The 23,241-nt window shown below is 38.6% G+C and overlaps 2 protein-coding genes and 1 long non-coding RNA gene across 7 annotated transcripts; 1 reads left to right on the plus strand and 2 right to left on the minus strand.

Moving 5' to 3' along the window:
• Positions 1 to 9,588: 9,588 nt before the first annotated feature.
• Positions 9,589 to 12,152, plus strand: LOC148740680 (uncharacterized). 5 transcript variants are annotated; one of them, XR_015996014.1, is made up of 4 exons: positions 9,614 to 9,775; positions 11,172 to 11,282; positions 11,568 to 11,644; positions 11,849 to 12,152. It is a non-coding gene; the product is annotated as an uncharacterized LOC148740680 (long non-coding RNA). The 5 variants fall into 5 exon arrangements; XR_015996012.1 differs by lacking the exon at positions 11,568 to 11,644 and having other exon boundaries at positions 9,589 to 9,775; XR_015996011.1 differs by having other exon boundaries at positions 9,608 to 9,775; positions 11,568 to 12,152.
• LOC148740681 (uncharacterized) lies at positions 12,010 to 17,050 on the minus strand. The gene is made up of 2 exons (XM_088746944.1): positions 13,730 to 17,050; positions 12,010 to 13,518 (listed from the first exon to the last, which is right to left on the minus strand). Exon 1 carries the CDS (start codon positions 15,847 to 15,849, stop codon positions 14,809 to 14,811), a length of 1,041 nt encoding a protein of 346 aa, XP_088603070.1. The 5' UTR covers positions 15,850 to 17,050; the 3' UTR covers positions 12,010 to 13,518; positions 13,730 to 14,808.
• Positions 17,051 to 17,190: 140 nt separating this feature from the next.
• Positions 17,191 to 20,149, minus strand: LOC148740682 (uncharacterized). The gene is made up of 8 exons (XM_088746945.1): positions 20,126 to 20,149; positions 19,617 to 19,851; positions 19,359 to 19,467; positions 18,860 to 18,963; positions 18,517 to 18,632; positions 18,286 to 18,359; positions 17,538 to 17,812; positions 17,191 to 17,436 (listed from the first exon to the last, which is right to left on the minus strand). The coding sequence occupies exons 2-8, from the start codon at positions 19,810 to 19,812 to the stop codon at positions 17,276 to 17,278; spliced, it is 1,035 nt and encodes a 344-aa protein (XP_088603071.1). The 5' UTR covers positions 19,813 to 19,851; positions 20,126 to 20,149; the 3' UTR covers positions 17,191 to 17,275.
• Between the last annotated feature and the right edge of the window lie 3,092 nt (positions 20,150 to 23,241).

A 23,241-nucleotide genomic window follows, 5' to 3' on the forward strand; every position in this document is an offset into this window, starting at 1 on the left:
TTGTTTCCATAGCTCAAAGTGCCCTTGGACGTAAGGTGCCTGGGAATGAAATTAAATCACTGGAATATAATTAGCGCCGAACTACCGACGATGTACGACTCCGAACGGTCCCTGTTCTTGCTGTGAACAAATTTTAAGTCTGTGTTTTGAGTCAAGAGGAAACATCTGGCTTGGTAAACATCACATGCAGCATACTTCTGTCGCTTAAGGTTTATTTTCGCCGATAAAAAAAGAAATCAAAGACACTAAACCTCAAGGGCGGTTTCAGCTATGGAAACGAGTAGCTGTACGACGATTTGTTTTGTTTCCATAGCTCAAACCGCCCTTGTGCCATCCCAAAATCGGTTTCCGGTTCCGACATTGGAAAATATTTCGCGCTCTTTTTCAAATTCACCATAAAACAATAAGCTGATGTCTTAGTTTCTTTAGTGGAGTATATTTGGGCAGTGGCAGGCAATGCAGATGTTGCATCTCATTTATCGGAAATTTTCGATGTACGTTTATCCAGCAAGTCGGGCTACGTTTACCAGTCTTGCAAGATCATGTATTACATAACAGTTATCTCTGAAAAGAAGTTGTGGCTACCGCTAGTTTATTCTAGATTCCAAAAGCTTTTTCTTGAGTCTGTTTCTCATCTGAAATCTTGAAGTCCAAGCTGCAAACAACAACAACAACAACAACAAGTTTATTTGGTAAGGCAGTTTACTAAAATAGGCAAGACAATAAGTCCTGATGTGGACCTGCACGCTAAATTAACATTATAATCACAATTTGGACAGGAAATCTATAAATATAAAAATACAAGGATACAAAGTGAATAAAAATGCTGTAAAAAATTAAAAATCCTTTGTCACTAACTGCATCACTTGTGCCTATCATTTCTTTACTGACTGAACACTCTCTCAGGAAGCCTATTTAAAAGTTTTTGAAAGTCAAATTAGAGCAGTTCTACAGTAACCAGAAGACGACTTAAATAGAAGTGGAATGTTCAGCTTCCATTTTCAAAGGTTTTTTTATTGCAGGTCTCGCATTTCCATGACTTGTTGGATTCTACAGCCCAGGCCCCGGTTGTTCGAAAGCCGATTAAATTATCCCTCTATTAGAGGTTAATCGACGATTAAATTTCTTATCCCAAGGATAACTAATCTAGGTTTAAAATAACGTTCCTCAAAGCAGATTTATCCCTCGATTAACTATCCACGATTAAGCTGAGATTAAACCAGTCAAACCGGGTATTAGGAGCTACGCGGATACGCGCGAAGAAAAAAAAATTGGAGGGAAAAAATGGCGGAAAGTGAGAGTGCACATGGAAATGGAAACCAAACGAAAGATAGAAAAACAAAACAGAATTTTTCAGTTTATGAAATTGAAGTCATCACCGATAATGTCAAAAAAAATCTGGACCTAATCCAGTCCAAATTAACGAATGCTGTGACCAAAAAAAAGAAACAAATGCTCTGGGATGAAATAACCCAAGCGGTAAATGCGGTCGGAACAGCGAAGCGAACGGTTACGGAGGTAAAACACAAGTGGAAAAATCTCCATAGCATCGCCAAGAAAGAATTTGCAGAATTTAAGAGGGAGATCAAGGTAACTGGGGGTGGTCGGCCTCCAAAGTCGACGAGTGCTGCCAGCCGAGAGATAATTGAGGTGCTTCAGGATACGCCGGCGTTCAGCGGTTTGATTGGCTTTGAGACAGGTTTGTAAACGATTGTTTCTAGGTTACCAAAAATTTTAAAATTGTAGATGGTCAACCGGCCATGTTGTTTCAGCTGGGTTTTCAGCTCATCAATCGCCTTCCTGTCTTTGAGCGTACAAAATGTTCGGACACAAGGGAGGAAAAGATAAGTTTGCACGTTCTTTTTTTTTTAACCTACATCCATAACTATATTAATCAAGTTTTACCTTATTTAGTTTATTATCCCATCGCATTTCATGAGTGTACTTCACGAAATGGAGGCAGCCACGGAGAATTCCAAACCGGTTTGCTGCATTTGCGGCATTTACAGGATTGCATTCGATTAAACCCTGTTTAAGCTGACTCTAGACGAACGTTCCATGACGGAGTATTAGTAATTCTCTTGATTAATTCATTTATCAAAAATTGCATAGCTCTGTCACTTTGCAAAGCGATCTGAGGAGTGAGACAAAAACCTTTGATTTCGAAGAATGTCTTGGATACAGTTTATAATTTGGTTAAAATTTGTTTTGTCAAAGACAAAGTGCTCCTATTTTTTCTTTATTAATCTTTTTCTAAGGAGTGTTCTTCAATTATTTACGAACGGCTATTTATAAATAACTACTTTTTATCATTTCGTCTTGACACAACTTTGTTTAGGTTTGTGATTGATGAAATAATTTGTTGTTGTTCCTGTTATTATGCCCTACTTTTTCGGTCACTAAACTGTGGTATGGTTCTCATTGGCAATTCAGTCTGGTTCCACTTTATCTGTCTATAAGAAGCCTAACTTTTGGTACATGACTTTCAGATTTTGTAAGCATTCTCGTAAATGATTTCACTGAGTTAAGTCTACTAGTACACAAATTCATTGTATGAAATTGAATAATTTATTTTTGTACATGTTAAAGCTTAAGATTCCTTGTGGGAGAGATGCTCCTTCTGTTGTTTCATTATGTGATGCATAAAACTAAATTCACACACTTTGAGCCTGAGTGAAACCTTAATTGTGCTTGTAATATTTTATAGGAGAAGATGCTCATTTACCATCAGAGTCTGCAAAGATTGAGACTGAAGAAGACTGTTTGAGCATCATTGAAGATGTGCATTCTTCACCAGTCAAGGCTGATGAACGGAAGAAGCCTGCAAAAAGAATCAGTAATGATGATGTTCTGAAAAAGCAGTATGAATTCCTGTGTACTCAGAAGGAAACTTTGATTCATAAAAAACAGAAATTGAAATTGCAAATTAATCTTTTGGAGCAACAGGTGAATGCCAACAAAACCTTCGGAACTGCATTAAATGCAAATTTTGTGGTTGCTGACACTGATTCATTTTAAATGAGGAGTATTGTAAAAAGTCCTCCAAAAGAATTACTTTGGCAAATGTTCTTCTTGTATAATTTATAATGAAAAGTAAACAATGTATTCTGTTCTTAAACACAAAGGTGCGCTATGTAAGGAAGTCTTCCCTGGGAAGATCTAGGCTCATTTGTCACTCACCGTTGACGTGTGCGGGTCAAATTCAAATGCTGGTTGACGAACAAAAGGAGCTAATGAGATATCTATTGTTTACTACCACCAGCATGGTGGCATGAGGTAATGTGCAAACCACCTACTTCGATCTCAAATTTACTGCTGCAAATATTGACAGTTTCTATTGGAGAAAGGAAATACAAATCTCAAAAATTCCTGTATTGTGATGAAGACGTAAAACAATTTTGAGGAATGCGCCTGCTGTTCACTGCTTTGGAGTAGCTGTAGCTCAAGCTGAATTGACCCTAAGAGTTCTACATTACACGACGGTTGATTAACAAATGGTCCAGTGGGACCTATGGCTCCTTTTATGGCGCGCCTTCGTGTTTAAAATGTATTTTGATGCAATAAAACGGATTCTTGAGTCAGAATTATTTTAATGATTTTTTCTTCAACCAGAAACCCCTTCAAATTATCTGTGAATTTTTATATTTTATGGGGAGTTAAATTACAAGAAAAACTGATTGAATTAGGCAGAAATACAAAAATTAAAATTTGTCAGAAAAAGGTGTTGCAGATGTGGTCTCGGATGACCTTGCCATCCTCAGGACCATGGAAGCAAACAAGACAAGGCTGATCATCAGCCTCAGCATGGCCATCCAAAGCTTCATTTCTCAGAATTGCAATGTTATGTAAAACTGCACATGCTCCAATGATGATGGATACTTTTTCTGGCTTCATTCTGATCTCAGAATGAAGTAGATGGAACCTTCGCTTCAACCAGCCAAAGGCTTGTGCTATTGCCACTCTTGTTCTTTTGTGGGTACTGTTGAACTCTTGTTGCTTGTCTGTGACTGGATTCAGTTAAGGGGTTATCAGGTAAGGCTTACAAGGGTAACCACTGTCACCTAACAGTAAACCATCTTCCAGGGCCTGGTGTTGGTTATTAAGTTGTTGTCCAATTCTTGAATTCCTAAATATGAAGCTCTCATGGGTGCTGCCCGGCCATCGTGCTACAATGTTAGTAAACATGCCTAAAATGAAACAGTAAATAAGTAATGTGACCATTTCTTACCTATGATGAAGAAAATCTCATCAGTTTATTACAACAACGTACTGCAAAGAGAAACCACAATAATCGTGTCTATGATTAACTGGGGTAACTGATTCAAATATTTAATTTACTTGCATAACCTTTTCATTATTTATTTAAATCGTGTTTTGAAAATTGGGGGGCTGCATCATTTTGAAATCCCTGCTGATTGCTGCACTCTGATGGCCATTAGCTGTGCAATATATTCACAAACATCTCACATTTTTTCTTTTTTTTTTCCTTGTTTTTTTCTTTTTTTATACTGTTATTAAAATACTGATGTAATAATCTTGGTTATTTCCATGTGTTTTTGCAAACCAAACTTTACCCATACCATTTGAATCAAATGATTTCGTTTATTTTTGTTTTAAAAAAGGTTGTCAATTGGGAAAGGAATGTATGTGAACTGAAATGTTCAACAATATATTGACTCAGATCTTCTCCTTTTTATACCCTTAATTCCAAATCAAAAAAAATTTTTCTCACTACTCCCATATCCTGAATATATGAAACTACAATCCAGTAACTCCCATCAATGCAACCCAATAGCAGCTGGTTTGCTAGAAATCTCAATCTTAAAAACCTCTCAGGGGAGGTTCCGTCAGTGTCAAAGGCTATTTTACAATTTTTGTAAAACACGAACTGTGATGATATTTTAGTATGTTACTAACCTTTGTGATTGCAAATTGCTTGCACATTTATGGAATGAAACCCTTTACGATTGACAAAATCGTTTTCGTTTTGATGTGGTGCCTGAATCTTGATGTGAGTGCCGTCAACACAACCAATCACCCCAGGAAACCCCCCCTTGGTGAAAAAACCGCGTTTGTCTTGAAATATCTCTGCTTCTGTCGATGGCCGCTTGATGAAGTTTCCTTGTTTCTGTGCAAGGGCAAGGGAAACTTGGCTGATAATTCGGGACACGGTTGATTTTGACAATCCCACGGAGTATCTCCAATAACTTGAAGAAAGCTTCCGGAGGCGAAAAAGCGCAACGCTACAAGGACTTGCACAGTTGTCGACAAGGCATGGTTTCGAGCATCCTCGGAGACCCAGGGGCTGTGAGTCGATTTCAAGTAAGGGCAGAAGAGCCCATGGGGACATTGTCTTACAAGGCTAGTTCCAAACGGTCGCAGTCGTTCTAGTATCTGATTAGTGCCAGAAAATCTTTGTGTTTTTCTGCCCAATCAGAGTGAAGTGTGCTTTGGAGTCCTTTCGTGTGTTTAATACGGACATATAACAAGCAGCTCTGTTGCTCGCTATGTTTGTTTTGGCCGTGCGACTAAGCTTTGCCTTGGGTGAAAAGTTTCAGTCTCAGCACACAATGTAAGAGAAATCGATCAGATTGTCCGCAAAAATCTCACCGGAAATTATACTGAATACTTTCGCAGGTATCACAAGAGAACGTGTTTAAAAGTTTGCAAGGTTCATATAAAACACGATGATTGCAGGCGTTGATATGTCGCTTTAAACGTTAAACGAGATGCAAAAGTCTTTCTAGATTTTTTGTACACGTCGCACGGGCCACGCAGGTAGGTCGAGCAACTGGCGGGTCTTGCGCTTATGCTTACGTAGCTTTCTTTGCGCGACAAAATCTAACCTTAGCTTTGTCAGCTGTAAAGTCTTTCACAATATGGCCAAGGTTGCAGAGAACGTTAAGTTCGTGGACGACCTCCACCAAGCGCTTAGAGAAAGCTTAGCTGTGTTTTCGGTTAGCTAATTGAAATCTGAACAAAAATAATTATCGAGAACATCGTGGGAAGGAAAGATGTTTTCGAACAGTTACCGAAGGGGTTTGGAAAAAGTTTAATCTTTCAACTGCTGCCTAGAGTGTTCAAATTATTGAGCTCGAAAGGCCACGGATTCTCTTCTAGTCCCTTGCTCATTGTCATTTCACCTCTTGTCGATTGTTGAAGACCAAGTTAAATGGCTCATCCTCGGTGTAAAAACCTGTTAAGCTCACGAGTGACGTAAAACAAAGACAACCAAACTTTATAAACAATAGCGTACAGCAAAACAATACAGCAAAACAAGAAAACCTCGTCAGGTTTTTACACCGAGGATGACCCAGTTAAATACCTTTGATCATTGGGAATAGATGCTGCTTTCATTGGGAAAAGAAAAACAAAAGACAAGGAAATATTGGATGGAAAGGGTGGGTTTGCTTTTTTGTAAATGTCAGCTTAGTATAGGGTTATCTACCCACATCTAATAAACAAAAGTTTCCACGCTTAGCTTTTCTTTTATTTCAGGCGAAGATTAGCTTTGATTTTGGCGCGTACAGAAAGCTGCATAAGCGCCAGTTGCTCAACATACCTGCGTGGCCCGTGCGACAAAATAGCTTCACGGGATTGGAAAAGTTTCAGTTACAGCAAATTTGACAAAAAATCTAGAGAGATTTAAGCTTACATCTCATCGAACGTTTAAAGCGACATATCAATGACTTGTGAAGGTGTAGTCTGATCGTCCGGGTGAGTGTAGTCCTGAGAAGGACTGTTGTCGGTGGTAGTGACTGACGTTTCGACAACCTGTGCGGAAGTCATCATCAGAGCCACTTGACTCTGATGATGACTTCCGCACAGGTTGTCGAAACGTCAGTCACTACCACCGACAACAGTCCTTCTCAGGACTACACTCACCCGAACGATCAGACTACACCTTCACATGTTACCCCCGGGTTCAAACCATTTACTGCATATCAATGAATGCAACCATTATGTTTTATACGAACCTCGCAAACTTTTAAACACGTTCTCTTGTGATACCTGCGAAAGTATTCAGTATAATTACTGGTAAGATATTCGCGGACAATCAGATCGCTTTCTCTTACATTGTGTGCTGAGACTGAAACTTTTCACCTCAGGCAAAGCTTCGTCGCACGGCCCAAACAAATATAGCGAGCAACAGAGCTTCTTGTTATATGTCCGTATTAAACACACGAAAGGACTCCAAAGCACACTTCACTCTGATTGGGCAGAAAAACACAAAGATTTTCTGGCACCAATCAGATGCCAGAACGACTGGGACCGTTTGGAACTGGTCTTGTAAGACAATGTCCCCAGGGGCTCTTCTTCCCTTAACTTGAAATCGACTCACAGCCCTGGGTCTCCGAGAATGGCTTTCGAGATCGTCGCGAAGGAGCTCAGGCAAAAATTCTATGGACTCTCGACCAAAACGATATCGACTTCTCAATTCTTCATCTGTGAAATCGTCCAGGGAAGAGTCGTCTGGAAGCCTAAATGTCCTTTCTTTCCTTCTTGGGGCCGGCATTAAGCCTAATCCGCCAAGCAATAAGTCGGCCATTTTGTTTTGTTTGGGGAAAGTTTACCCTCGATTAGTGAGTTAATCCACCTCGCTAGGTGTGTTAAAATTAACCTTTATTTAACCCAGGGATAGCGCTAATCGCGCTTTCAGGAACAGAAACTAATCGTGGGTTAGATTTTAATCTTGGGTTAGGGTGAGTTAATCGAGGGTTAGCGCTAATCGGCTTTCGAACAACCGGGGCCAGGGTGGTATGTTAACACACTTAAGGTGCCACCAATTCATTGCAGTGGTGACATTGTACATAGGCGTCACCATCGTTTGGCATCCTGCATGCACAGTAAATTGGTACCACAGCTTTTGATACAGAAAGGTGCCTTTGCACCCTTCTGTCTGTTGTTGGAAATGGCATCATCTTGTGATCTTCTAAGCATGCAATAAAGTGGCTTCTTAGAAGGGCAGGAGCATATGTAATTTCTTGTGGGTCATTTCCAAAGAAGAGTGAGGTAGCAAAAGCAATGGCAAATAAACCACAGTCACTGACTCCTTGTTGTCGTTGAACTTCCTGGTTTGAGACTGTAACCCTTTTACCATCATGAAACAGCATTTGGCACAGCTACTCGTTTCCATAGCTGAGACCGCCCTCGAGGTTTAGTGTCTTTGATTTCTTTTCTATCGGCGAAAATAAACCTTAAAGCGACAGAACTATGCTGCATGTGATGTTTACTAAGCCAGATGTTTTCTCTTAACTCAAACCACAGACTTAAAATTTGTTCACAGCAAGAACAGGGACCGTTCGGAGTCGTAAATCGTCGGTAGTTCGGCGCTAATTATATTCCAGTCATTTAATTTCATTCCCAGGCACCTCACGTGCAAGGGCACTTTGAGCTATGGAAACAGAGCAAACCGTTGTACAGTACCGTTAAACTTATGTCCTCTTGTTGTAGATATGTCCTCTGACGTTATATGTGATACAATGGCCAATCACATCCTGTGATCTATAGAGCGACACGCGGCTTGGGACTGGTTAAGAGACTCCGTTGCAGTTATGTCTAGGCTTTTCTACATTATGCTAGCATTTTTTCGAGCATTTTAGTGAGGTAAAAGCATTGAGCATTATTCGAGCATTTAAGTGGCATTTTCCCGGAAAATTAATCTTTTGCAAGAAAATAAAATAGAAATTAACCTCTTTCAGTCCCGCTTTTAATTCAGGAAAAAACCTAATACAGCTGAGTGGAGACTGAGGACAAGTCAGCGGTTTTACCTTTCAAGACTCAAAATGCGGCCATGTTTATTTTCTTCGTGACCAGTGTAACGCCTTCGTTTGCTCTGTGTCATTGATGTCATCTCAGTCTCAGTCAGCTAACAATCCTGACAAGGCTGACCCGCCACCGGTACAAAGACAAAGACAAGTATAATTGATGCCTTGAAAGCCCCGACTGCTTCAGACTTGGCTAGGAAACGAAAGGTTCCATGTAATTTACAGCACAGTGGAAAGCGTTTTGTGCATCCAAAGGGAACCAGCAACTCTAACGTGAGTATTCGTCAGCGTTTAACGGAATTTCCAGAAGAAAACTTCAAGGAATCTGCAGGTACGTTATTTTGTACTGGTTGTAGAGAGAAGGTTGGGCTAGAGAAGACAATTATTCAGCAGCACATAAAATCATCGAAACATAGCAGGGGGAAAGAGAGATTAGCAGTTAAAGAGAGCAGGGAACAGGATATTGCAAATGTGCTCAGCATATGACAACGAAAATCATCAAAAGGGTGAAACCCAGAGTATGACCCAACGACTGTTTATAGCATGAGGGGACGCAAATCGTCTGCACTGCAAGTATCCCGGAAAGTCCCATACATTTTCTTAGACTAAAAGTCTAAGAAAATGTATGGGGCTTTTTGAGCGCTCCAGGTAGCTTTCCTGTAAGGCGTCATAATCTTGTTGCTGCTGACATCGATGTGACAGATAATTCCTTTTACAGTGTTTTCTTTGCCGGCTTATATTGTCATCAAGTTTCAATAAGACGGCTCTCATTTTTCACCACAACAATAAAGTTTTTGGAAATTACGAGATCGGATGCACGTACTGTTTCAACTAATTCGCTCTTCTTCCTTGGAAATACATTAATAAAATGTCGGCGGACCTTGAGGCCTCCACTAAGCTGGAAATACCAAATAAACAGGAGGTAAAATCGCGAAAAAATACTCCCAAGGAGAAACCTAAACAAAGTAGAGAATGGAGAAAGCGAAAGCGACAGCAGAAGAAAGCGGGTAATCTGGCTTAAGTTCTGCCTGGCATCAATGGTGGACCAAATGTGACTGAGACAAACTTGATAGATAAAAATCATTTTCTCCAAATCTGGATACAAAACAGGTAGGCAACGAGAGCGGACTTATCATGCTTAAGGCTAATTCTAAAGAAGAAATGGAAAGTAATGTCAAGCGACCACGATTAACAACCGTTTTAGATGTAAATTATTCAAGATCAACAATGCTTCGGAGGGCGCTTGGAGACGATGCAAGACGTAGGCGGGCTCAATATTCAAGGCCGTTTTTGGCACAGACAACTTTTAAACGTATTGGTAGTCAGAAAAATATCCATTTGAAGAGTCATCACGAGATTCAGGTAAACAGAAGTTCAAATATTCGAAAAGGCTGGTTGCTATGGAGTGACGTCATAAACCGGCTAAGTGTATTTGCTGCCTTGTTTTGTTGTGAATGTTGGTTTTGTGGTGTATCAGAACTCAATACCATTAAATTTCATTAAAGATCCAGCAAAGTGCCTGAGTTTGATTTTGCAGCTTATAGCGGTTGATGGAAGATGCATTTAAAGTTAAATTTCCCGTAGGTACTTTAAGTTGGAATCAACTGAAACCACCTGAAACCATCTGAAACCACCGATGAAACCACCTGAAACCCCCAAGGAAACCATCTGAAATTACCTGAAAATATCTCGAAACAGTTTAAAACAACATGAAAGCACCTAAAAAATTACGGGTGACATCAGAAAATAAGTGTTAACAATCGAGTTTATCCACAGGGAGCCCGGCTTACGGATATCGTATATAATGCCTCACAGTACAGAATAGGCACCACAAACAGGTCTTCAAGGAAACATTCCATTGTTCTTGTTGAAAACACACTCAATTAGCTCTACGAATGGCTGGGAGTGCACGGGAGTATGCGAATTCATTTCTTGACAAAGCACTTGCGTGACAATAACAACATGCGATCGCGAATGCAAAGAAGAAACTGTTTTAAATCGAAAGAAATACGTGAAGTTTTTTCAACGGGATTAAGCAAATTATATATGAAAAAGCCCAGGAAGGCCTAAAGATTTTCAAACTTCCTAAGGAAATTTTGAACATTGTGTTTCTTTTTAATCAGAGACGAATTTATAGCGTGACCTAGAATTTCACTGACTTCGTTATTGCAAGTGTGAAATATATGTGGATTTTTTGCAAGGTATTTTACTGCAAATGACAGAATATAGCTGATGAATGGTGGCTTTAACTTCCACTGCCTAAGTAAATTTCAGGTGGTTTCATCGTTGGTTTCAGGTGATTCCAACTTTTAGTACCTACGTTAAATTTCCAGGTTATTTGTCTGCCAATCTTGACTCTTCATATTTTTTTAGTTTTGCAATGTTTTTATGTTACATGTCTAGCCATGTTATGCTACTCAAGCAAAAAGGTGGTGATGCTAACAAATATATCAATGGACTTTGCCAGCGAGGCCGGATTGGACACAGTGCTGTGTATTCTGCAAAGTTATTAAGGTAGGTTATACCTGCAATTGCTAAATGACATGCATCATAGCAGAATTATACAGTAACACAAAACATTTTCAGGTTATCGGTATTTGTGATGTAATTTATTTGTAATCAATTCAAGACAGCTTTCTTGGCTTTCTTGACTTTATGGAAAGGCAGAAATCTGTCCACAAACATGAACATATTTTATCTGTGGTGAACAGTGATTATATATCTACAAATAATAGTGAATATTATATGACTTTAGCCAAGTTCATTCATTATTAAGTCGTAGGTGCCCTTTATTGATAGGAATGTGCCTGTCCTGATGTTCCTCGAGGGAAAGCCTGGGCTGAGTGTTTCCCAAAGAGCAAAGCAAATATTGGGGGGTAGGTACAACTCTGCATTTCCGTATTGACAAGCATAAACACGTCCAGCTTGCAGTATGGTACTTCACTTTCTATTTGGAACCCATGTCTTTAAATCTCACTTGGGATACTCAGTTTGACAGACAGTTACCAGCAGAAATATGGTAGGTTTGGATTACAAAGGTGGAAACTAAATTCACTGATTTTTTTTTCTCTCTGTTTCAGATGGACAGGGTTAAGAGATGACTTGCTCTTTCCCCTTGAAGAGGAACCATGTGATGTCAATTTATGTGCTCTGCATGCAATGTATAACAGTTAAATTTTTAAATTGTGTGCACCCATTGTAGTAGGGCACAGTCAACATTGTTTTCTTTTAAAGAAATCTATTTTCTTGAAGTTTAATCCTGTAATAATAATCTTTTGTTTAGTGTTGCCTGATCACTTCTGAGATATATATTTATTTGTCATATTTCTTTGATTAATATAGCATTCAGCGTAATGCCAGAGGGCTTCTGGGATATATAGCAAACTTAGTTTTCCATTCACGGTTAATAGAGGGAAATGTTGTCTTTCCTTTCTGGTTCACCCAGGTTGAATTCCTGGCATTCAATGTAATGCCTGAGTGCTTCAGGGATATATAACATACTTAGCTTTTCATTCATGGTTAATATAGCGAAGTGTTGTCTATCCTTTCTGGTTTACCCAGGCTGAAGTCCTGGCGGTAAAGGTAACGAATCTGATCCAACCGACGCGTCGACCGACACACCACCGATGCTGTACAAACAGCCGCTGTCGAACCTGGCTTTCTATAAGGTCAGGCTCGTTTTTCGAAGGTTCCAACATCCCGCTGAGTACGTGGCTTCATCTAATGTTCCTGTGGGCTATCAAGGCTTCTGGAAGTAACATCGCCAGACTGACTAGCCTTTCAAAGCCTACAGTGATCCGTGCGCTGAGCGACTTACGAACGGTATGTTCGACGAAAATTATGAACGCTGACATGAAGATCGGAGGTGTAGGAAAAACAGTGGAGATCGACGAGTCGAAGTTTGGAGCCAAGCGAAAGTACCAGCGAGGCAGAGTCTCTCTATAACATCCGGCCAACGTGTCGGCCGACGCGTCGGTTGGATCAGATTCGTTACCTTACCCGCCTGAGTGAACCAGAAAGGATAGACGACACTTCCCTATATTAATCATGAATGAAAATCAGGCTGAAGTCCTGGCATTCAGAGTAATGCCTGAACGCTTCTAGGACACATGACATACTTAGTTTTTCATTCACGAATATTATAGGGAAGTGTTGTCTATCCTTTCTGGTTCACACAGGCTGAAGTCCTGGTATTTAGTGTAATTAATGCCTGAGTGCTTCAGGGATATATAACATACTTAGCTTTTCAGTCATGGTTAATATAGGGAAGTGTTGTCTATCTTTTCAGGTTCACCCAGGCTGAAGTCCTGATATTAAGAGTAATGCCTTAGTGCTTCTGGAATACATAACATACTTAGTTTCTTTGACAATCACGGGGAATTGTTGCCTATCCTTATTGGTTCACCCAGGCAGAAGTCCTGGCATTCATTGTAATGCCTTAATGCTACTGGGATATATAACATACTTAGGTTTTCATTCATGGTTAAAATAGGGAAGTGTTTTCTATCCTTTCTGGTTCACCCAGGCTGAAGTCCTGGCATTCAGAGTAATACCTAAGTGCTTCTGGGATATATAACGTGAAGAAATTCTTGTGACTCAAACTGTTCTGCTCTTTGAGCTCTTCACCTATCTACAGCAGAGCGACAATAATAAATGGTCATTTGAGACACAAATTTGAAAAACAGTTTCATTTACTGCTAGAAGGTGCCCTGCAAACCGCGACGGGAAGAGAACTTCAAAACACAAAATGCTGTGAAAAAAAAACTCAATGAATAAATCAAGGCAAAACAAAAGCTGGTACATTTCTTTGCGAAGCTGGATCATGAAATTTCCGATGCAACGTTTTCGTAGGACGTAAACACACGACAACGACTGATTTCCTGACAAACTGGGCAATACGAGATAACATGAATTATGCAACAACACAAAATAACGCGCATAGCCTCAAGTAATCTATATACCGTATTTCCTTGAATAAGCGCCAACCCCTCGGCCATCCAAACTTCAAATGCGCTGGAATTTTTCTTGTTGACGAACGGGCGTCTCTGGGTGTGCCACTTAAAGTACAGCCTAATGACTATGATTATATACAGAGTTTAAGAATACAGAATTGCTGGGTTATACTGCACTTTTGGGTGTGCCACCTTAAAGTACAGACTACTGACTACGATCATATAAAGAATTTAAAAATACAGAATTGCTGGGTTATACTGCAGTTTTGGGTGTGCCACCTTAAAGTACAGACTACTGACTACGATCATATAAAGAATTTCAAAATACAGAGATGCTGGGTTATACTGCACTTTTGGGTGTGCCACCTTAAAGTACAGACTACTGACTACGATCATATAAAGAATTTCAAAATACAGAAATGCTGGGTTATACTGCACTTTTGGGTGTGCCACCTTAAAGTACAGACTACTGACTACGATAATATAAAGAATTTCAAAATACAGAAATGCTGGGTTATACTGCACTTTTGGGTGTGCCACCTTAAAGTACAGACTACTGACTACGATCATATAAGGAATTTCAAAATACAGAAATGCTGGGTTATACTGCACTTTTGGGTGTGCCACCTTAAAGTACAGACTACTGACTACGATAATATAAAGAATTTCAAAATACAGAAATGCTGGGTTATACTGCACTTTTGGGTGTGCCACCTTAGAGTGCAGACTACTGACTACGATCATAAAAAGAATTTAAAAATACAGAAATGCTGGGTTATACTGCACTTCTGGGTGTGCCACCTTAAAGTACAGACTACTGACTACGATCATATAAAGAATTTCAAAATACAGAAATGCTGGGTTATACTGCACTTTTGGGTGTGCCACCTTAAAGTACAGACTACTGACTACGATCATATAAAGAATTTCAAAATACAGAAATGCTGGGTTATACTGCACTTTTGGGTGTGCCACCTTAAAGTACAGACTACTGACTACGATCATATAAAGAATTTCAAAATACAGAAATGCTGGGTTATACTGCACTTTTGGGTGTGCCACCTTAAAGTAGAGACTACTGACTACGATCATATAAAGAATTTCAAAATACAGAAATGCTGGGTTATACTGCACTTTTGGGTGTGCCACCTTAAAGTACAGACTACGATCATATAAAGAATTTCAAAATACAGAAATGCTGGGTTATACTGCACTTTTGGGTGTGCCACCTTAGAGTGCAGACTACTGACTACGATCATAAAAAGAATTTCAAAATACAGAAATGTTGGGTTATACTGCACTTCTGGGTGTGCCACCTTAAAGTACAGACTACTGACTACGATCATAAAAAGAATTTCAAAATACAGAAATGCTGGGTTATACTGCACTTTTGGGTGTGCCACCTTAGAGTGCAGACTACTGACTACGATCATAAAAAGAATTTCAAAATACAGAAATGCTGGGTTATACTGCACTTCTGGGTGTGCCACCTTAAAGTACAGACTACTGACTACGATCATATAAAGAATTTCAAAATACAGAAATGCTGGGTTATACTGCACTTTTGGGTGTGCCACCTTAAAGTACAGACTACTGACTACGATCATATAAAGAATTTCAAAATACAGAAATGCTGGGTTATACTGCACTTTTGGGTGTGCCACCTTAAAGTACAGACTACTGACTACGATCATATAAAGAATTTCAAAATACAGAAATGCTGGGTTATACTGCACTTTTGGGTGTGCCACCTTAGAGTGCAGACTACTGACTACGATCATAAAAAGAATTTCAAAATACAGAAATGCTGGGTTATACTGCACTTCTGGGTGTGCCACCTTAAAGTACAGACTACTGACTACGATCATATAAAGAATTTCAAAATACAGAAATGCTGGGTTATACTGCACTTTTGGGTGTGCCACCTTAAAGTACAGACTACTGACTACGATCATATAAAGAATTTCAAAATACAGAAATGCTGGGTTATACTGCACTTCTGGGTGTGCCACCTTAAAGTACAGACTACTGACTACGATCATGTAAAGAATTTCAAAATACAGAGATGCTGGGTTATACTGCACTTTTGGGTGTGCCATCTTAAAGTAGAGACTACTGACTACGATCATATAAAGAATTTCAAAATACAGAAATGCTCGGTTATACTGCACTTTTGGGTGTGCCACCTTAAAGTACAGACTACGATCATATAAAGAATTTCAAAATACAGAAATGGTGGGTTATACTGCACTTTTGGGTGTGCCACCTTAGAGTGCAGACTACTGACTACGATCATAAAAAGAATTTAAAAATACAGAAATGTTGGGTTATACTGCACTTCTGGGTGTGCCACCTTAAAGTACAGACTACTGACTACGATCATATAAAGAATTTCAAAATACAGAAATGCTGGGTTATACTGCACTTTTGGGTGTGCCACCTGAATGTACAGCCTATTGACTATGATCAGAGAAAGAGTGTAAAAGTACAAAAAATGCTGGATTAAACTGCACTTTTGGGTGTGCAACCTTAAAGTACAGACTAGACTATGATCATATAAAGAATTTAAAAATACAAAAATGCTGGGTTATACTGCACTTTTGGGTGTGCCACCTTAAAGTACAGCCTATTGACTACAATCATAGAAAGAGTGTAAAAGTACAAAAGTGCTGGGTTACACTGCACTTTTGGGTGTGCCACCTTAATGTACAGACTACTGACTACAATCATATAAAGAGTTTAAAAATAGAGAAATGCTGGGTTATACAGCACTTTTGGGTGTGCCACCTTAAAGTACAGCCTTTTGACTATGATCCTGGAAAGAGTGTAAAAATACAAAAATGCTGGGTTATACTGCACTTTTGGGTGTGCCACCTTAAAGTACAGCCTCTTGAATATGATCATAGAAAGAGTGTAAAAATACAATAATGCTGGGTTACACTGCACTTTTGGGTGTGCCACCTTAAAGTACAGACTACTGACTACGATCATATAAAGAGTTTAAAAATACAAAAATGCTGGGTTATACTGCACTCTTGGGTGTGCCACCTTAAAGTACAGCCTATTGAGTACAACCATAGAAAGAGTGTAAAAATACAAAAATGCTGGGTTATACTGCACTTTTGGGTGTGCCACCTTAAAGTACAGTCTATTGACTACAATCATAAAAAGAGTATAAAAAGACAAAAATACTGGGTTATACTGTACTTTTGGGTGTGCCACCTTAAATTACAGTCTACTTAATAAGATGATAGAAAGAGTGTAAAAATACAAAAATGCTGGGTTATACTGCACTTTAGGGTGTGCCACCCAAAAGTATAGACTTCTACATACGATTAATAGGAAAGGTAATAAATACTAAGTACTAAATAAGAAAGGTAATTAGCGCATACTGTGAAATTGAAAAGGAAGCAAGTACTGGTGCCCATTTCAAAAGCGCTCTCCGACAAAACATCTGGGCGCTGCACAATGTAAACCACACCTCATAATTTAAAGAAAAATAAACAAGAACTGTTTAACCACAAGTGAAGGTACTTGCCAATGCCACCTCTGGTATCAAAGACTTACATCAACACGGGACTGACAAAATGTAACACAATTAAGAATAAAATTTTTAGCTGTATTTACAGCTGTGTAGGAGAGCTTCAACTTGTCCAGCGGAAGGGAGAATCCCACAATCTCTTCAAGGTTTTGAAGAATTTCAAATTCTGTTGGACCTGAAATGTGTTTTATCACAATGGGAAAAATAATAGATATACCCACAAAGTGAATCAATTGTAAAATACACACAAAGCCAATAATTTGACCACTCATGTACCTGACATAGAGCTGACATGAATATTCTGCTTTGAAATAGCAGACTCCTGACCACTCTTCTTCTTAACAGAAATTCTATCACCATGAAAAGACTCTGAGCCAAAGCACTTCAGGGCTTGATTGGCTTCTGGAAGTGAACCAATCTTGTAGGCAATCAGACCAATGGATGCAAGCAGCTGCTCTGTATTGCGCATCTTCATATGTAGTGCACACAACTGAATGCTAGTAAGCTCTTCATCAAGGAGAAAAAGGAGATCATCCCGGATTCCAGTTGATCTGCAAATTATGGACAACAATGGTGCATTTACAATAATTTTATTGTAAATGGGACCCCAAGAGGAGAAGGGATGGCGTAGTGGTGAGAGCAATCGCCTCCCACCACTGTGGCCTGGGTTCAATTCCTGAACCTGGTGTCACATGTGGGTTGAGTTTGTTGGTTCTCATCCTTGCTCTGCGGGTTTTTCTCCGGGTCCTCCGGTTTTCCTCCCTCCGCAAAAACCAACGTTCCAAGTTGTGTCCCCAAATAGCTTCAAGCTAAATACCCCTGACACATTATTAAAGTTTATTATTATTATTATTATTTATAAATAAAAAATACATAGTCTTATGAATATCATGGCAATAAATAAATGGTGGAAGGTAGCTGCTCTTACCAATGCATCAACTTTGGTACCCAAAAGGCCTCAAGCACTTCCTAGATAAGCCTGTGCATTATTTAATGATCATGAATGGCTAAACTTAAAGTATACCTGCCTATGTTACACTTGCTTCGTAGGCATTCTAGGCAGGCTTCATCTGGGGCCACTTCATGACATTTGCAACCCTAATGGGAAATGAAATTACCTCAAAATAAATTAATATTATCATACAAACTTTTTTGGTTGCATTATTAGAGAGGACTGTAGCTTGTGTATTGTAACTGATGAACTACAACTAAAAAATGCTCATTGATTCACATGTACACCAACACAAATACTAACCCTGATTGCATTGCATATAAAGCAGAATTCTACATCTACCCCTCGACCACCAAGTTGAAAATCAAGATCCCCTTTCTTTACCAAAAGAAGGATCAGTGTTTTGTAGTCAAATGAAACTAAGATATGACAAAAAAACAACAGCAATAAAGAATTATGATATGACATACCCCCGGTACATGTAGAAAATTAACTTACTGTTTAAAATAATGTTCACTGATAATGAAAAAAAAAAAACCCTCAATTAAGTTTCTAAAAAGAAAGTCAGCATCCTGCCTTTTAAAAAGATTAAGGTTAATGTTCTTGCAAATAACCATTATGTAACAAAATGATAGAAACATCTTACCATCAAATTCTACATTGAACTTCATGCCATCAACAAAAATTCCTTGGTTCTTGATGATTCTCTTTTGTTCATTTAGATCCTTTAAAAGTACCTTCAGGCTTTCCCTATCAAAATAACATTAGGCATGAAGACAACTGATGAAACTTGTTGTTTATTCAGAGCTTATGTTGGGGTAATGTTCTTATAATGCAAAAGGATTTGCAGTTTTTTTCCTCTTTCTGTTTAATTCATAATGTGTGGGTATTTTTGTGTGTGTGTGTGTGTGTGTGTGTATTTGTGCATATTACATTTGTCAGATCTTAGAGCCAGTACTGGAAATTGAGTCAACAATACAACTATGAAAACTGTAACATATGTGTTCTATAAAACTATAGGCTTTCAGTAAGGAAAGCTTTACAAGAAAGTGTCTCTACTGTGCAAATTAAAAACTTTGTAACCACGTCAAGCAAAGGAGAAAAAGTATTTTAGTAACATAAAATAATAGAAATTAATGATGAACCTGTTTTCTTTACGATTCGCAATGGCCAGTGGGTAAACAGACTTTGCACTCTGTATGTCGTAAACAGGGTTAAGACGGGGAACCAGACCTACCAATACCTGATTTCTACCTGATCATAAAAAAATGATAATAGAAATGGTTATTATTTCATTCTCATTCATGGGAACAAAAATTATGCGCAACCACACACTTAATCCGAGATAAGGTATTTTTTTATGATTTATGGCAGCAGACTTAAACCTGACAGTCAGTATTTACCACAAAAGGGTCTTCCATCTATCTTCATCAGAAGTTTGAGAGTTGGTGAGCACACATTATGCAGCCTTTGCTTGCAGACAATCAACTCCAAAACAGGAAACAAATCCACCTGATAACCTTGTAAAGGAGAAGGCACCTTTTTCACATCCATGTATTCTTTACAAACTCCAAAGATCACTTTTTTGGCCGCCTTCATTTGGTTAAGGTTCAACAATATTGGTGTGTCAAAGGATTTCTAAAACAGAAGCCAAAGAAAGAAAGCAAGAGAAAAATTAAACAACAAAATTAACATGAAAAATACATCTGATATAACTGAGGTTTAAAAAAATTAGCTATTATCATAGTAATAGTAAATAATAATGAGACTTGCACTTCTTCTACCACTTTCAAGCATTAAATTTGTTACTGTGGAACTGCTTCCAAGTTGGGATAAATTAGATATGAGTGCAGACATATCCTTTCCAAAAGAAGCCTCTTAAGATTGATAACTAATAACAGACCTTACTTACCCCTGTCCTTCCAAGTTTGGTGATATGTTGGTTGAATGGTTGAAGATCATATATTATGGTTCGTCGGCATAAAATTATATATTTTTGACGCTTCGCTGATATGCCGGAGGTGAGATCGACTGAGAGGTCAAACTTGTGATAATTTGTCTGCGTCACGAAGTCTTCCTTCAATCACAAAAGTTTGGCCTTCAGTTGATTGTTTCGAATATCGTAGGTTTTTGCTGTATGGCAAAAATCTGAAGTAGTAGATTGTGAAATTTGAAATAGTAGATTGTGATGTGATTTTATTACGGTTCCGCTGATTTTAGCTGTACTTTCTTTAGTTCTGTCTCTAAATTTCATTACGGTCCAGTTCCGCTGTTTTAAGCTGCTCTTTTTTTAGTACTGTTTCTAAATTATTGTCGGATTTGTTGCACTTTGGGTGGATTTGTCATAATTTACCCAGTTTACGACAAATTCACATAATTATCAAATCGAAAATCGGGTAAAGATGGCTATGGCAAGTCATTAGGATATATTCCACCTTAAGGACCTTAAGGATGAATTTCACAGAATTTACCCTGTTTTTCTAGAATTCGCTGATCAAATGGAAAAACCAGGTAAAGGGGATGGCATATGGAAACTTAGCGTGTTAGCCACTTACGGATGAATTCGTAAAATTTATCCCAATTTTCTAGAATTCATAAAAAAATGGAAAATCGGGTTAAAGATTGGCTATGGCAACTTGTGATCTAATTAATTCGGAGGATGAACGCTTAGACTTCACCCCGTTTTTTGTCAAATTCACTGAAAAAAAAAATTGGAAATTCGGGATAAAGATAGCATGTGGGCACTTCGGGTATTATTCACCTGTAACATGAAGGCTCAGAATTTACCCCGTTTTTCTCGAATTCGATCACTGATCAAATGGAAAATCGGGGTAAAGATGGCATATGGGAACTTAGCGTGTTAGCCACTTGCGGATGAATTCGCAGAATTAATCCCGTTTCTCCTGAATTCATTGAAAAAAGAAATGGAAAATCGGGTTGAAGACTGGATATAGCAACTTGGGATCTATTTCATCAGGGAGGATGGATTCTTAGATTTTACCCCGTTTTCCTAGAATTTGTTGAAAAAAAATTGAAAATTGAAAGATATATCGTATGGGAACTTTGGGTATTATCCACTTGTGGCATGAATGCTCAGAATTTACCTCGTTTTTCTGAAATTCACTGATCAAATGGAAAGTTGGGGTGACGATGGTATATGGGAACCTAGGGTACTAGTCACTTGTGGGCCGAATTCTCAAAATTCATCCCGTTTTTCTAGAATTCATTGAAAGAAAAAATGGAAAATCGGGTTAACGATTGGCTATGGCAACTTGGGATCTATTTAATTCGGAGGATAAACTCTTTGACTTCACCCCGTTTTTTGTCCAATTCACTGAAAAAAAAACATGGAAATTCGGGGTAAAGATAGCATATGGGAACCTCGGGTATTATTCACTTGTAACATGAAGGCTCAGAATTCACCCCGTTTTTCTCGAATTAGCTGATCAAATGGGAAATCGGGGTAAAGATGGCATATGGGAACTTATGGAAAATCGGGTTAGGGATTGGCTATGGCAACTTGGGATCTTTTAATTCGGAGAGTGAACCCTTAGATTTTACCCCGTTTTTTGTCAAATTCACTGAAAAAAAAACATGGAAACTCGGGCATATGGGAACCTCGGGTATTATTCACTTGTAACATGAAGGCTCAGAATTTTCCCCATTTTTCTCGAATTCGCTGATCAAATGGGAAATCGGGGTAAAGATCATAATATGGGAACTTAGCGTGTTAGCCTCTTGCGGATGAATTCGCAGAATTAATCCCGTTTCTCCAAAATTAATTGAAAAAAAATAGAAAATTGGGGTGAAGACAGGATATAGCAACTTGGGATCTATTTCATTTGGAGAATGGATTCTTAGATTTTACCCCGTTTTTCTAGAATTTGTTGAAAAATGGAAAATTGGGGTAAAGATATATATTACGGGAACTTTGGGTATTATCCACTTGTAGCATGAATGCTCAGAATTTACCTCGTTTTTCTAAAATTCATTGATCAAATGGAAAATCGGGGTGAAGATGGCTCATGGGAACTTAGCCTTCTTGTGGGCCGAATTCTCAAAATTCATGCCGTTTTTCTAGTATTATTGAAAAAAAAATGGAAAATCGGGTTAAGGATTGGCTATGGCAACTTGGGATCCATTAATTCGGAGAATGAACTCTTAGTTTTTACCACGTTTTTTGTCAAATTCACTGAAAAAAAAAGATGGAAATTCGGGCATATGGGAACCTCGGGTATTATTCACTTGTAACATGAAGGCTCAGAATTTACCCCATTTTTCTCGAATTCGCTAATCAAATGGGAAATCGGGGTAAAGATCATCATATGGGAGCTTAGCATGTTAGCTACTTGCCGATGAATTCGTAGAATTAATCCCGTTTCTCCAGAATTCATTGAAAAAAAAAATGGAAAATCGGGTTGAAGCCTGGATAATCAACTTGGGATCTGATTTCATTTGGAGGATGAATTCTTAGATTTTAACCCGTTTTTCTATAATTTGTTCAAAAAAAAGAAAAATCGAGGTAAAGATATCATATGGGAACTTCGGGTATTATCCACTTGTAGCATGAATGCTCAGAATTTACCTTGATTTTCTAAAATTCACTGATTAAATGGAAAATCGGGGTGAAGATGGCATATGAGAATCAAAGGTATTAGCCACTTGTGGGCCGAATTCTCAAAAATTCATCCCGTTTTTCTAGAGTACATTGAAAAAAAATGGAAAATCGGGTTAAAGATTGGATTTGGCTCTCTAAGATCTATCCCACTCGAAGGACGAATTCTCAGAATTTATCCCGCTTTTCTAGAATTCACTAAGAACACAAACATTTTTTAAATGTAGAATTTTTTCTATCTTCCATTTAAGTAAGACTAGCGAGCCGCACAAAGAAACACTTTTTGTTGTTGTAAGCTTCTCATTTATTTCGGACGCGTTTCGACCCCAGTTAAGACCTCTTTACGGAATGATTACAATTAAAGAGGAACAGTACATTACATAGCGCGTTGGGTCTTAAGTTTTTAATTTCTA

Source organism: Stylophora pistillata, chromosome 1 (assembly GCF_964205215.1).
Source record: "Stylophora pistillata chromosome 1, jaStyPist1.2, whole genome shotgun sequence".
NCBI classification, from domain to species: domain Eukaryota; kingdom Metazoa; phylum Cnidaria; class Anthozoa; order Scleractinia; family Pocilloporidae; genus Stylophora; species Stylophora pistillata.

Bases quoted from the DNA above. Each gene is read 5' to 3' on its own strand.
- LOC148740682 (XM_088746945.1), bottom strand. From the start codon at position 19,812: ATGAAGGCGGCCAAAAAAGTGATCTTTGGAGTTTGTAAAGAATACATG. The intron at 19,468-19,616 runs GTAAATACTGAC...TTTTATGATCAG, and splicing joins AGATGGAAGACCCTTTTGTG to GTAGAAATCAGGTATTGGTA. The intron at 18,964-19,358 runs GTTCATCATTAA...TTATTTTGATAG, and splicing joins GCGAATCGTAAAGAAAACAG to GGAAAGCCTGAAGGTACTTT.
- LOC148740681 (XM_088746944.1), bottom strand. From the start codon at position 15,849: ATGATCGTAGTCAGTAGTCTCTACTTTAAGATGGCACACCCAAAAGTG.